The sequence below is a fragment of the Vanellus vanellus genome, assembly GCF_965231255.1.
Source record: "Vanellus vanellus genome assembly, chromosome: 2".
Classification (NCBI taxonomy): Eukaryota; Metazoa; Chordata; class Aves; order Charadriiformes; family Charadriidae; genus Vanellus; species Vanellus vanellus.
Window position 1 is genome coordinate 11,512,392 of NC_138906.1, and position 13,059 is coordinate 11,525,450.

Here is a 13,059-nt window from a genome sequence, read left to right on the forward strand (position 1 = left end):
TAGGGGATATGAACTGAGGATGGGACTAAGTTTTGCACCACTTTGAAAACAAGTGGCAGCTCATAGCCATTTACTTATATATGAATTTCCATCTCAGGGGATTTGGTATGTCTCCGAATTCTATTTTATTTTTTTTTTTTAATCCAAAAGATTTCTCTGTAGTATATATACTGACATCCAAGCAAGCATCCCAAACTCCATGCAACAGGATTAACCGCCCTCCTGCTTTTCTCCTGCCTGCATGATTCCTCCCCATGTTACTGCAAAATGACCAGCTGCCACGGGGAGGGCAGGGATTATCCCAGGTTGCTCTCCTGGGAGCAAGAGCTAACATTTCCACCGCTGTGAGACAGGGACCTGAAACCGCGATTCCCCCATGTCCTGCAGGAGATCTTTATAAATGGCTCCTTGTAAGCCTTCCCTGTGAGGACAGAACAGATTTGTATTTTCACATGGTTTGGAAGTATTTCTCTGCTTGAAGATGCAGGTTGACATAATAAAGAGAGCTGCAGCTTCGTAAAAATCGTAACAGCTGCTGTACAAGCACCAGCTCATTAAAAAAAAAAAAAAAAAAGCATGAACAGGTAAGGGGGAGAAATTATGCTGCTTCTTCTTTTCCATCTAAACCTACACTTATGAAAACAGCCGATTTCAGACCAAGAAAATTCTGTTTATTTATTGTTTTTAATAAAATGTCTTCTGCCTGTGCCAACGCCTTCTTAATAGTAAACAGGATACAAACTGCATGACATACAGGAGCAGATTTTGTTTAGCAAATGCTTAATGTCATTGTCATGGTTTCTAAAAAGGCAGCTTGTAATGGAACCAAAATTTGCACTTGCTGCAGCTTAATTAACAAGTGCCCATTTCCCGTTTATATCTAATGCAGAGACTTTCAGAATAAAAACGGGAAATATTTACTCATGTACTACCATATCTGAATGAAGTGTATGACGAAAACCCCTTAGCCATAGAATTCTGAACTATCATTTCCTTTTTGAAGCTGCAGATGTCTTCCATTCTAAAAATATGATGTTAACCTCTATTCCGGTCATAACTTATTTTCAATTACCATGACAACCAAATACTTTGAAACCTGTAAACTTTTTTTTGGCATCATTTGTGGAGGGTAATATTGCATGAAACAACAAAATAATTTTACCCAATGACCTAATTCACTACAAAAAAAAAAAAAAAAAAAAAAACACAACCCACAAAAACCAAACCAAAACCAAAATACACCTACTTTTGGGGCTAGTATAAAGCTCTTTTTAGATAATTTGAAGTAAAGCCCAGCAAGTCAGAGTGACTTCTAATTGGCAGTGCATTAGATCTAGGGACGTATAATGGGCATTGACTGGCTGATTACCTTTTTAGTGAAGATGGATTTATAATTTGTATTGCAATGTTAAACATGTCCATCAACCCTTTGCCACTGAGCACGCCACACTCCAGTGAAACAGTGTTGAAACAGGGATTCTCTTCTGTCCAAACTTCTTCCAGAGGTTTTCATTTCTTCAGTTACTATAATTTTTTGACTCAAGCGTGTGTATGGATGAGCTCTAACTGGAGGAGCAGAAAGATTACCCCTTGGGCTTTCAAGGCAAAGGCCGTGACCCTATTTACAACAGTGACAATCTACTAAAAGAAAGGAAATTCTAGTATTAGACTCAATTCCTGTTATTTCCAGGAAAAAAACTGTGATGGCGTAGGCTGAGAAAGTCAGTGAGACAATGCTGTTGAAAGACTAAATACAATCTTGAAAGAGTTAAGATTAAAAATTTAGTACACATTTTCTACCTTATCATAATATTGCAATTTCAATATTAACATAAATGTTTGCTGCATTAAAAACCAAAATATTTTCCTTTTGATAGACACATTTCCTTGAAGAGACTAGAGTCCAAACATTAAATGTATTGCCTTACTCTCCCTCAACGTCCACTGCTGTTACCAACCTTCCTAAATCATGCTGATCCTACCTTAGAGTCAGTAGAGGAAGACGCTGACACAGCAGCAAAAGCAACCAAATATTTCTCAACTTATGCAGAGCAGCAGCCAAAGCTATTTAAATAAAGGATTAAATTACAATAAATAGTTTGGGACCATAAAATATATTTATTGTTCTGCCTATCTCTAGAGTAACTTTTGTTGCTGTTGCCATGGAAGTTTCAGGGCATGAAAGAAAACTCTATTTAAATTAAAGGCTTTGAATGGTTTATAACGGAGAATGACTTTTCATTACAAGGTCTTTACCTGTTAATCAGCAGTACTACGAATAGCTCACTTTCAGATTGTTCTTATTTATTAAATAAGACCATAGAACAAAAAAGCCTGTCACTGTTCTTTATTACAGAGCATTTATTCTAAGCATAAGAATAAAGAGAAGGTATATATTTTCTAGCTCTTTGGATGAACGTTCTACTTTAAACGCATTCCAGTCCAAAATAAGGACATCCAGTAACAGATACACAACTTGGGATAAAATTTTATTTAAAATTAAAAAGAATGTAGAAAATAAAAGCAAATGCTGTATCTATTTAGTTCATCTGTTCAGATAATCAGTCATTGAAAGTTATTTTCATACATATTATATATTTCTGGTTTTCATGTGCATATGAACTTTTTTGTGAATTTCAAATATTATAGATTAAATTAATTCCCTCCTCCTTACCTTCTTCCATGACGTATCATGGACGTTATTTATTATTGAATATATTTTCATATACATGGTATCTTCAGACAAAAAAAAGTCAGTGTCTTGCAGAAACAGAAATCAGAGTTTTGCTCTGCTGAGGCAGATGTGCTTCCAGGTGATCTAACAGGTGATCTAAGTCATGAGGTTTTATTACTCAGTTCTCTCATATTCTTTGAGAAGTTACTTAGCCAAGAGCACAACTTTGCCCCCTGCAAACCATAAATAACTTCCCCCCTCCCCCCCCCATTATGTTTAATGTCTAAAGGCAGGTTGAGAGTCAAAAAAAAAAAACATCTATAAGTGTTTGTCAAATGCTATGAAGTCTGCAACAAAAAGGTGTTCAGTAAATGATTACTGTAATGCAGTCAACCAATGTGCAGTCTGGCCAGCAAACAGGGAGAAGGGTTTTTGAAATAAAAAAAAATAAAAAAAAAAAAAAAAAAGAGGTATGACGTCTTAAGCACAGAGAATCTTGTAACTGTAAAGAAACATCCAGAAGGACCTCATTCAGGAGACATTTAAGTGATCTACAGCTTTACCTCCCACACACCCAAGAAAATGCAGAGAGTGAATAGTCAAAAGTCATTCATTAATGGCCTTGTAAAATTGGTACATTTTCTAAATATATAGTCTGATTCATTATCCCATATTTTAAGCATATATACTATCAGAAGGGATTACTGAAGTTTTCAAAAAGAAAGATACAAGCGGCATAATTATTTAAAAAGCATACAGTTTTCTCAGGCAGGAAATGTGATCAAGGTTTTCTACTCTATGCGCTTTTAGGCACTCCTGTCAATCCCTCTGTTAATTACCAAAACACCTTGATAATTAATGATGATAATTAATGCAACTGACCCACTTAACCACTGCTGCACTGATATGGTATTCACTTACTGATATTCAGGGGCACAAAAGCAAATATCACAGTTTCACATCTAAGAGAGATTAGGTGAAGCCCAAAATAAGCAAGTAGATCCAAAAGCTATCATGTCATTTTTGGAATTACACATTCATAAGTAATCAGCATGCTAAGGAGAAGATACCCTTTTAACACCACAAAAAAAAAAAAACTACTATCTCATTCAAATCTGGAGTTGCCCAATAATCACAATACAGCTGTGTAGCTGTCACTGCCGACTCACCAATTTCACATCTCCTTTGTTTCGAAAAATCTTTATTACTGTTCTTTGTTCATAAATGTTTATGCAGGTTTTGGGGGCTTTTGGGGGTTTGTTTTTTGTTTCGGAGTGGGTTTTTTTTTTAAGTAGAGGCAAACAATTTAAAGAAAAATATCCATCTATTCTATTTTTAAAAAGCCACAAGGCAAATATCTTTATCCCAAAGTAAACCTTAAGACTTCCAAATGCCCCTTCACACAAAGGAGAAAGTATGATGGATTTTCAGCAGAGGCACACCGCTGCAGTGTCACTCCAAACCAGGAGTTGTTTGCTTTCCGCCTCGTTGCTAGAACATTATCCTTTGGTGTTCTCTTCTTCTCTACAGACCATGCTGTCCTTTTCATGCTGTTGTGTTTCATGATTCATCAGGCACAAATTTTACTGAGACTCCCTAAAGCCTTTTTTCATTCGGGCTGTACTTTTCCATGGTCTCCCAAGTGTTACTCAAAAAAAAAAAAAAAAAGTACAATAATATAATGAAATAGGTAACATCTCTGAACACATCCAACAAATGTGCCAACAGCTGCTACATAGCTTACCCAGAAAGAGTTAGTGAAGTGGTCCACCACACACTAATAAGATACACGATACAGACAATATCTCAAAAACCCAAATAAATTTTCATGAAAATTTTAATACGCTAGCATAACATACATTTCCCAAGTTACTCTAAATTTTATGTATCCTGCCCAGTACAAGTTCCAAAAAGTAGCACACAAATAGGATTTGCAAAGTTTTTTGTAATAAAAACACAGACACGTATTGTAAGAGTGAAGGCTTCATTTCAACTCAAATATTCAATGGAGAAATACTGAATATTTTCCCCAAAAAATTGCAAATCCAAAAATTCCAGGACTTCAGTCCTGCTTAAAATCAGATCAGTACATTAGATTTTGGACACTTATCCACATTATCACCACAAATACATCATTTGGGCAACAGAGAAAGAGATATTAGGTAAAGTTAATTCTTCAATGATCTAGCCCCCCCACCTCCCCAACCTATGGCTGGGGGGGTGGAGTCTTGTAACCAAACATCTTGAACCGAACACCAATACCTCCCCGGAATCATACGCCAATTAAACAATTTCACTTGCAATGCTCACCCTGGTTCCGTGAAACCAAACGCTGACATTTGGAACAAGAAAATAGTCTACCAGAAGTCACAACAGGAAGATAGAAATGAAAGTTTCCATATGACAACACAGCAGCGTTCTCGCCTGGGCTGGAAGAAAAAGGAGGTCTGTCCATATGAAATAACGCTGTGCAACACTCAGCAACTCCAAGACTTATTTACTAGCACAGGACACAGGAATATAAAGGATTGCCCGTGGCTGGTGGTAGATTTATGGTTGCAGATACTTGGCTCGGGACAGCAGGCTGTCAGTGAAGTCTGAGTGATGGTTTTGTGCCCTGCAGGAGCTACAACTTGAGATTTTCCACCCAAAAAACACACAATAAAGCACTTAGTGACAGCTCGGATGGTGGATAACCATAGTTGCACTATGACACTAAGTGACTTTTCCTAAGCAGAAGATTGTAACTTTACCTTTGATTACTTCTCCAGTTTTAATGCCCGTTATGCTAGACAATGCTATCCTACTATCACACAGGTAGCTATTTTAACACCGTACTGAGACAAAAAAACCATGACACAGACAGTTTGGAAGATTGATAGGCCTTTTCTTCAAGGAGAAGAAAAGCAGCACACTATTGCAAGATAAAACAGATGAAGTCATCACTGCCCTTGCATTTTTAACCTCATGGTAAAACTAGAATGTTGTTTTTTCCCGTGTTTTTGCCTCAAATAGCTCAGAAACATTCAGCATCAAAACTGAAAATGTTGCCGTCAGTGAACACTGGGCTGTGTACACTCAGCAGCATACCAGACCCCTCTCATTTGGAAACTGAGATAGTACAATTTATTTGCAAAGCAGCAGCGTGGTTGGGTGGAGTAGAGCTGAGGAACTCTAAAATTTCTGCAGTCACCATCTCCTACTCCCCTTCACTCTATTATCACCGTTCATACTCCTACTTATGTGTTGCAACTTCTCTTCCACTCAGTCCTGAGGAGGTCTGACACCATCATTAATACAGGTGTTCTTAGAGCTTCACAAGACAAGGGGAAGCAACAGTTAGCATTAGGAGACAGGGAGTACACAGGCTGATGGGGAACCAGAGACTCCCTCCAAAACAAACTCCGTATCATTGACTTGCACCTATTACCTGACTGTCATGTAACCTAATGGGGAACAGGTGCCGGGCAGGGAAAAAAAAAAAAAAAAAAAAAAATGAGCAAATGTCAGTCTTGATGTTTCTTTCCACAGATGCAGACACAGAATTATTTCAAAAGGTGTGTATGAAGTCTCCTTAACTAAGGCACCCACCCTCACAGCCACAGATTCCCAAGAATATTTAGCTGGTAGCTCAGTCTTGATTTCAGTTGAACAAACTGGGTAAATAATTCTGAAGATGTGGGTTTTTAGAATACCATGACACAATTTTAAAGTTTTCTACTTCTTGAGTATCATACCAGATTCTGATATACTTATTCAAAGCATTTTTTTAAAAAAATGTAGTCTCCGACAAAAAATTTTGTCTCCTTGAACTGGTATGGAAGAACCATTGAAAGTCAATCCTTGTGTTTAAGTAATTGGGCAGGTTTTTACTCCAAATGCACATGTATTCCCATTTACCTCAGAATTCAGGTTAGAAATTACAACATCAGGTTTACCTCATAGTGTGGTATTAGGACTTCTGTTACTTGTGAAGAATTCCTACGTGCTTGGAAAGCACGACATGGTACATACAGTAAAGCAACAGTATATAGAGAATCTGCTTAGCGTTATCCTTGGAAGTCTGAATTTAATTATAACAAGCAGCGATTCTTACTGAAAAGCTCTGGAAAGCTTTGGCACGGATTTACAGTGTCGTTTCACAAAATTTCGATAGCTTTTGTAAGAGCAAGGCCTTGCAAATGCAGATGCAGCTGCAGACATCTGTTAGCTAAACAATGCTGAGGTGCATCTCCCTCTGTAATTCCATCCTACCAGGCAATGATCTGGAAAACCTCGAAGCGTAACACATTAAGTTCAAGAAACCGTTTCAGGGATCCCGACTCTTCTCCCTTATCATCTCTAGCACATGTTTACCATTTATGGCTCATCACCAGCACACGCAATCACTTATATTCCAAATGTTCAAGGAACTCTGTAGCAGAGGAAGAAAGTACATTAATATTCTGAACTATCTGGAGACATCCAAACTTGGAAAGGCTCATGACTTTGTACTGCAACGCTTGGACGCCTTTGACACACCGTGCTAACCTAAGTCCCTCCTAACAAGTGCAGCTCGCATACATAAAGCAATATTGATTCAGCTGTGCAGAGCTGTTTATACAGCCTTTCAGGAGCACAGCATCTTCAAACGCTACTGCAGACATTAGACCGTGTCTTCCTAGGAGAGGTTTAGTGGTTGTCAGTGAGGCTTGACTTAATGATGCACACTGCGCCAACGACTGTAATTAACTTTTTTGGTTGGCCTCACAGAGCTGTTTGCTACAATCTGATCTTGTCTGCATGAACCCCGGTATGATTTCACGCGGGAAGGAAGCTTGCAGCCACAACGTTCTTCATAAATAAAACTGCCCCGATTTATAAAGGCTCTGTTGATAAGGAGCGAAGATATCACGGTATCCACGCACGGGTAACGCACTGCACAAAGCTTCTTTCTGAAGCAAAATATCTAGAGATTAAACCTAAAGGAAAGAATGCCATCCTTCTAAATAAGCAGTTCAAACAGTTTAATAAAGGGAGGAATGAGGACAATAAGGATTGGTGATTCTGAAATGAATGCTTTTATCTATACCACATGGTGTCGTTCCCAGTGGCACTACCAGAACCGAATCGCACGATTTCATAAGAAAAAGAACTAGTCTTTGCTTTGCTGCTTTCAGCAGCCAGTTTGTTTAAACCTTCCAATGAGGAAGCTGTGTGAGCTGATGTTTTACATGAACTGCTTTACTTATCACTTAAAATGTAAAACAGAACACGACATATTCCCACGTATCCAACTGTACTAGGTTTAATATATAAATACAAGGAGTGTTTGAGGATAAGTGAAGGATCTCCATCTCAGACATAGTCTAAAAATTCCATCTTGATGTTCCTCTTTCTTTCCTTTTCATACAAACACATTCTAGGCATAACAGTTAAGAAAATAAAAATACACACATGGGCAAACTCATTGGCTTACACTTCTAACTCAAATAGCAAAAGGCACGTGAACATGTGAATGCCATACCCCTCTTTACTCACAGCTGTGTCACTACACATATCCTCATTTCCAACCCCATTCCTTATTCTTTTCCCTTCTATATATCTTGTTTAATTAAGACGCTCTTACTTGCTTCCTTTGGCATCTGTAGAAGCTTATCAGCATTACTGGGGAGCAAGCATTTCCAAGCTTACATAATGCTAGATTATTTTCTATTAGGGTCCGCACCTCATAAGCAAATCCACCTTTCGTATCAAGTTTCTCAGCTGCAAGCTTTCATGCTTCAAGCATTTTAGATGGGTGAAAATATCAGTTCCCCCAACTGTAAGAGAGAGGTAATGATTTACCAGAAGTGAAATAAATGACACCTAAGCCACTTTACCCCGCCAAGTTCTAGCTTTGCAAAGGAAGAGTCCAGGAAAACTAACTCGGTCTTTTTGCCTGGCTTATCCTTATGCCATTAAAATAAACATGAAACGATATGTTCCTTTTTAACCACTTGATGAGTCAGTGTAGCTCAGGAAACTGATAAAAGGTTTATGGAAATAAATTAATATTGCATGAATACTGCTAGAGCTATTAAACAAACATAAGCACGAACCCATCACTGAAGCCAAAAGAGACCTTTATATGATGAGGGAAAGTGACAGAAAAGTCAACAATCGTTATTACAGCAGATTCTTTGCCCTGTGAAAATGGCATATGACCTAAACAGATGTAAGCGATCTGACTGATACAGTTATGCTGTTTATACCAGAACTTAAACTGGATTACATTGTTTTTAACATAAAAAGTTTCTTTTAACATCTTTTTTATTCATACAAAGGAACATTTACCAAAATCTTTCAGGTACTTAATCTCTTATTCAAAATAAATGAGAAGGAAATAATAGTTTGGGTTTTTTTCTAAAGTTATGAAACAGCTCAGTTATTGGTGATTTGGTTACACTTTTACAAGCCTGACGCATGACAAGTACTTGAAGTTGATGACATGATGTGACATAACAAATACTGTGACTTGTATCTTCAATAGGCAAACCCAGTTTCATTTTTTAAAATGCAGTCAGTTCAGGTACTTCTGCTGGAGACCAAGAGAAAGATCAAAATTATGCTTCCTGCAGGAGTTGGACTCAGATCTGCAGATCACAGATGCTTCAAAGACGCTACCCAAAAGTAGCTGCTGGTTTTTACCCACATTCACTTCAGAAATATGCAATTGTGTGACAACAAAGGAGGCAAACCTTTCCATGACCTTGCAATACACCAAGTAAGCTCTGCTCCTGAGCACAGTGACCTCCACAGACTTCAGTTCCTGAGCTTTCAATCCAGCTAAGCACTCGCATTTTAATATACCAGGATTTCTGAAGAACTTCAGAGATACAGTTGAACCAGAAGCAGTTTGGACAGGAAAAATGGGAAGGACTGCTCAGAAGCAAGTGGCCTTCTTTTCTGGTACATATAAAAAGTAAATTCTGACAGTATTTTGGCACTTCAAAGCATGACTTCCCAAAGATTCTGTTAATTTTCTGAAGAATGGTGTATTTTTACTTGCATCGAGGACAGCATTTAAAATCCACTCTAGACAACATTTGCCCAGTTAGGGCAAAAAAAAAATGAAACACTTCACAGTGACCTTAAATACATTGACAGAACCCCTGCACGTGTTTTTTTAATCAAGATCAGCCATTGGGAAATATCATTGATCAACAGGCTTATTAATTACTGACCTTTCGTTAAATTACAGTTACACCAAAATAAGAGTAGATCTACAGAAGAGGTCCTTTCTGAATTCAAAGATACAATTTCCATAGTTTAATTTTGCACTTTTTTCAGTTTACAAAAAACGTGTCTCCAATTAAGAAAACAGGTAGGGTAAGAAGCTAAGAAGTAACCTTTATAGGAACATCTTTATTGAAGACTTTTTGCTGTCAGTTAAAGTACATTTATTTCTTTACTGTCATCTGTTGCATAAACTCCCATTATACGCTGTCTGCCAGATATAATGGTGGGCTAGCATAAAACCCAATTAAATACACTTGCATTGGGGAAGACTACAGCTAGGCACTGAAGATCATTGGTAGTCAGCAAAACGCACCACTGTAGAAAACTGCCACTACCCTTCATGGTGTCAATCATGGAACGTGTCAATGCAGACTTTTTGCACATTATTGGCATAACTTCAAATGACACTTTTATACAAGAATTACCTTTGGAGATGTTATTAAATGCACTGTTTCTATCCTTCTACCTATTAATTCCTCCCAACTCCTCAACCCTATTCCTCTGTTTTATTCCCTTTCCTGCCTGCATTTGTCTGACATTCAACAATAATGGAAATTTAATCTCGTTTTGTCTTAAATGTTTGATAAAGTAGCATGTTAATAAAGTTTATTTATTAAAGATGAATATTATTGGCTCTCAAGTTTGATGAAAAACAAGACTATTTCTTTATGCCTGACACTGATGAAGAAAAATTTCACATATAATACTTAATTAAATAAAAAAGCCACCCTAATTACACATCTACATATTTTACAACAGTAATTGCTTCAAAAGTTCTCTCTAAACATGGTCTGTCCTTCATCAGTACTTAAATGTTTTCATATAGCACATTAACAATCTTCGACTATTGTCAGAACAAGTCTTTCCTACTACTCCATTAGCCTCATTCATACATTTGTATTGGCTTTTTTGACTTACTGAAAAGAAACTGTGAAGGAGAGCACAAGAAAGCTGTTTCTGCATAGTTCAAGTAAAACCACAGAAAAAGGAAGCAGAATAATCAAGAACAATGGTAGTCTTCCTTTTAGATCTTCTTTCTTATTATAATAAATAACATTTTGAAAAAAAGGACTGATAATTACTCAACATGATCCTCTAAAAAGATGAACCTGAAGAAAACAAAACACTTATTTTCACCCTGTATTAAGACAAATTAAGTGTTATCATATTTCAGTGTGTTTAATTTAATTACAATATGTTTCTCATAAAAGGAGACGATGTTGTTCAAGGTTGAGAAAAAGTTTTATGTTTTTTAAATCTATTAAGTTTCCCCTAACTGCTGACCAGAAGAGCCATACTTAGTACTTTTTTTTTTTCTTTCCTCTTCTCATTCATATATGGATTTGGCTTATTGAATCGACCACATAGCAATTACACAGCAGAGAACAGAGTAGTCAGCAAACAAAACATTGAAGACTTACCATTTACACAGATTTCAAAAGATTTGCAAAGGTCATCCTCAAACAGGCAGCCTAAAAACACAATAGAAAGGTAAAAATTAATACAGGTTTCAAACTGTGGATAATTACTGCAGACCGAAGATCTCTCAGGCTATTAACTGCTCAGCAAGAGTCAGACATTCGGTTGGCTTTAGGGGTCTGAATTGGGCAGTACAGAAAGTCAAGAACATGGAAACAAGTCTGGTTAGACAGCGCATCTTACTAACTGGTTATGTGCAGAATAACCTTTGATGTTTTTCTTCCCCCTCATGCCTCTGAGGGCTCAGTTTTCTCTGCACGTCTCTCATTTAGTAATATGGGGAACTTTACACGGTCTCAATTTTGAATACGTTATGCTAGAGCAGAGCAATGCTGCAATACACGACAAAAACATACACCAAGAAATCAGGAATTTCCTCATGGTATTTCTACTGCAATTATGAAACAAACCCAGAAATCAAGTACAAATTGCTCAAATTAGTCTTGGATTTAGTAAGTGCAGCCATAGTCCGTACCTAGATCCTCAGGAGCATTAACTCTTTGGAGAGAGGCTTAAAAATTAAGCCATCCATACCAACACTGTGACACCTCCGCAGACAGCTGACAAACCGGTACAAGTCTGTGAAAAACACCCTAAGGCTTTTTTTCCATCTAAAGCAGGAAATTTGTTCCAAAACATGTTGCTTTATGCGCCCCTGCTATGTCAGCCCCATGCCTCACCATAGAAACTACATCCAGGCTGGCAATCCCAGCTCATCCCCTTATACACATCTTCAGGGATAAAAGTAAAGTATTCTGGTCTCTTGTTGCTAGTATCACCTAACCAGGTCACGAGATACTAGTTATTACCTCCTTTATGTTCAAATACAATGAACTCCTGCTGATATTCATGAGGGCAGAAGTGGGCAGGATACGTCTCTGCTCTGGTCACTCCACACTGAGGGACGGGGAGAAGGACCAAGTACTGAAGCAGCATGAAATACTGTGCTTTTGTTAAGGGCATACACTCTGTTAACCCAACCAGTAGTTTCTTTAATTTGTTTTCTGAAAAAGACAAATTGCTAAGACTGGATAAACTCCAAGGAATGAGGAGTATTTTGAATACATAAACTTCCATATTGTCGCAATTAAGCCTCTCTGGGAAGTACCTTAAGTTTAGAAATGGGCATAGGGAGTTATTGAAATTAAGCGTTCCTGAGCAGTTTCACACTATGCATCAAAAAACAGCCAGGAACTTCAGCACATCAAAACACAGGAGCAAGCTCTCCCTCCCAGCCACGCTCCTCTCCACAGAAGCACAGATTACAAGCCTCTCTATTCATCAGAGAGTCAGATGGATTAAGTAGCCTATTCTCATAAAAAACAAAAACCAGATCAACAACTGAAAGGCTCAAGACTACGCCTGTGAATTACCCGAGTCCTAACCCTGCTAAAAGAAGAGTTCAGGGGGATAGAGTGACTTATGTATGCCTGCATAGCCTTTCAGCAGGTAACTGTATCAGCACACCATTAAGCCTGAACTAAGATACGGTGTGTCTCGGCAGGATTTATTAGCAGAGTGCTAGGTCTGAGTCGGCAAGCACATTTACATGAATTAGAGTCATTTGCAGCACCAGCAGAGCCCCTTATAGCTATCCCCACACCCGCCTGCAATGACCACGTATACATAGCCTTAAGCAGACAATG

At 37.9% G+C, this 13,059-nt stretch overlaps 1 protein-coding gene across 1 annotated transcript in view; it reads right to left on the reverse strand.

The window, feature by feature from the left end:
- Positions 1-13,059, reverse strand: part of PTPRN2 (protein tyrosine phosphatase receptor type N2) — a gene marked incomplete at both ends in the record, with an annotated part of 658,801 nt that overhangs the window by 578,573 nt on the left and 67,169 nt on the right. Inside the window, one exon of the mRNA XM_082499676.1 lies at positions 11,356-11,406. Coding sequence (XP_082355802.1) covers positions 11,356-11,406 — 51 coding nt within the window. The remainder of the gene's footprint in view (positions 1-11,355; positions 11,407-13,059) is intronic.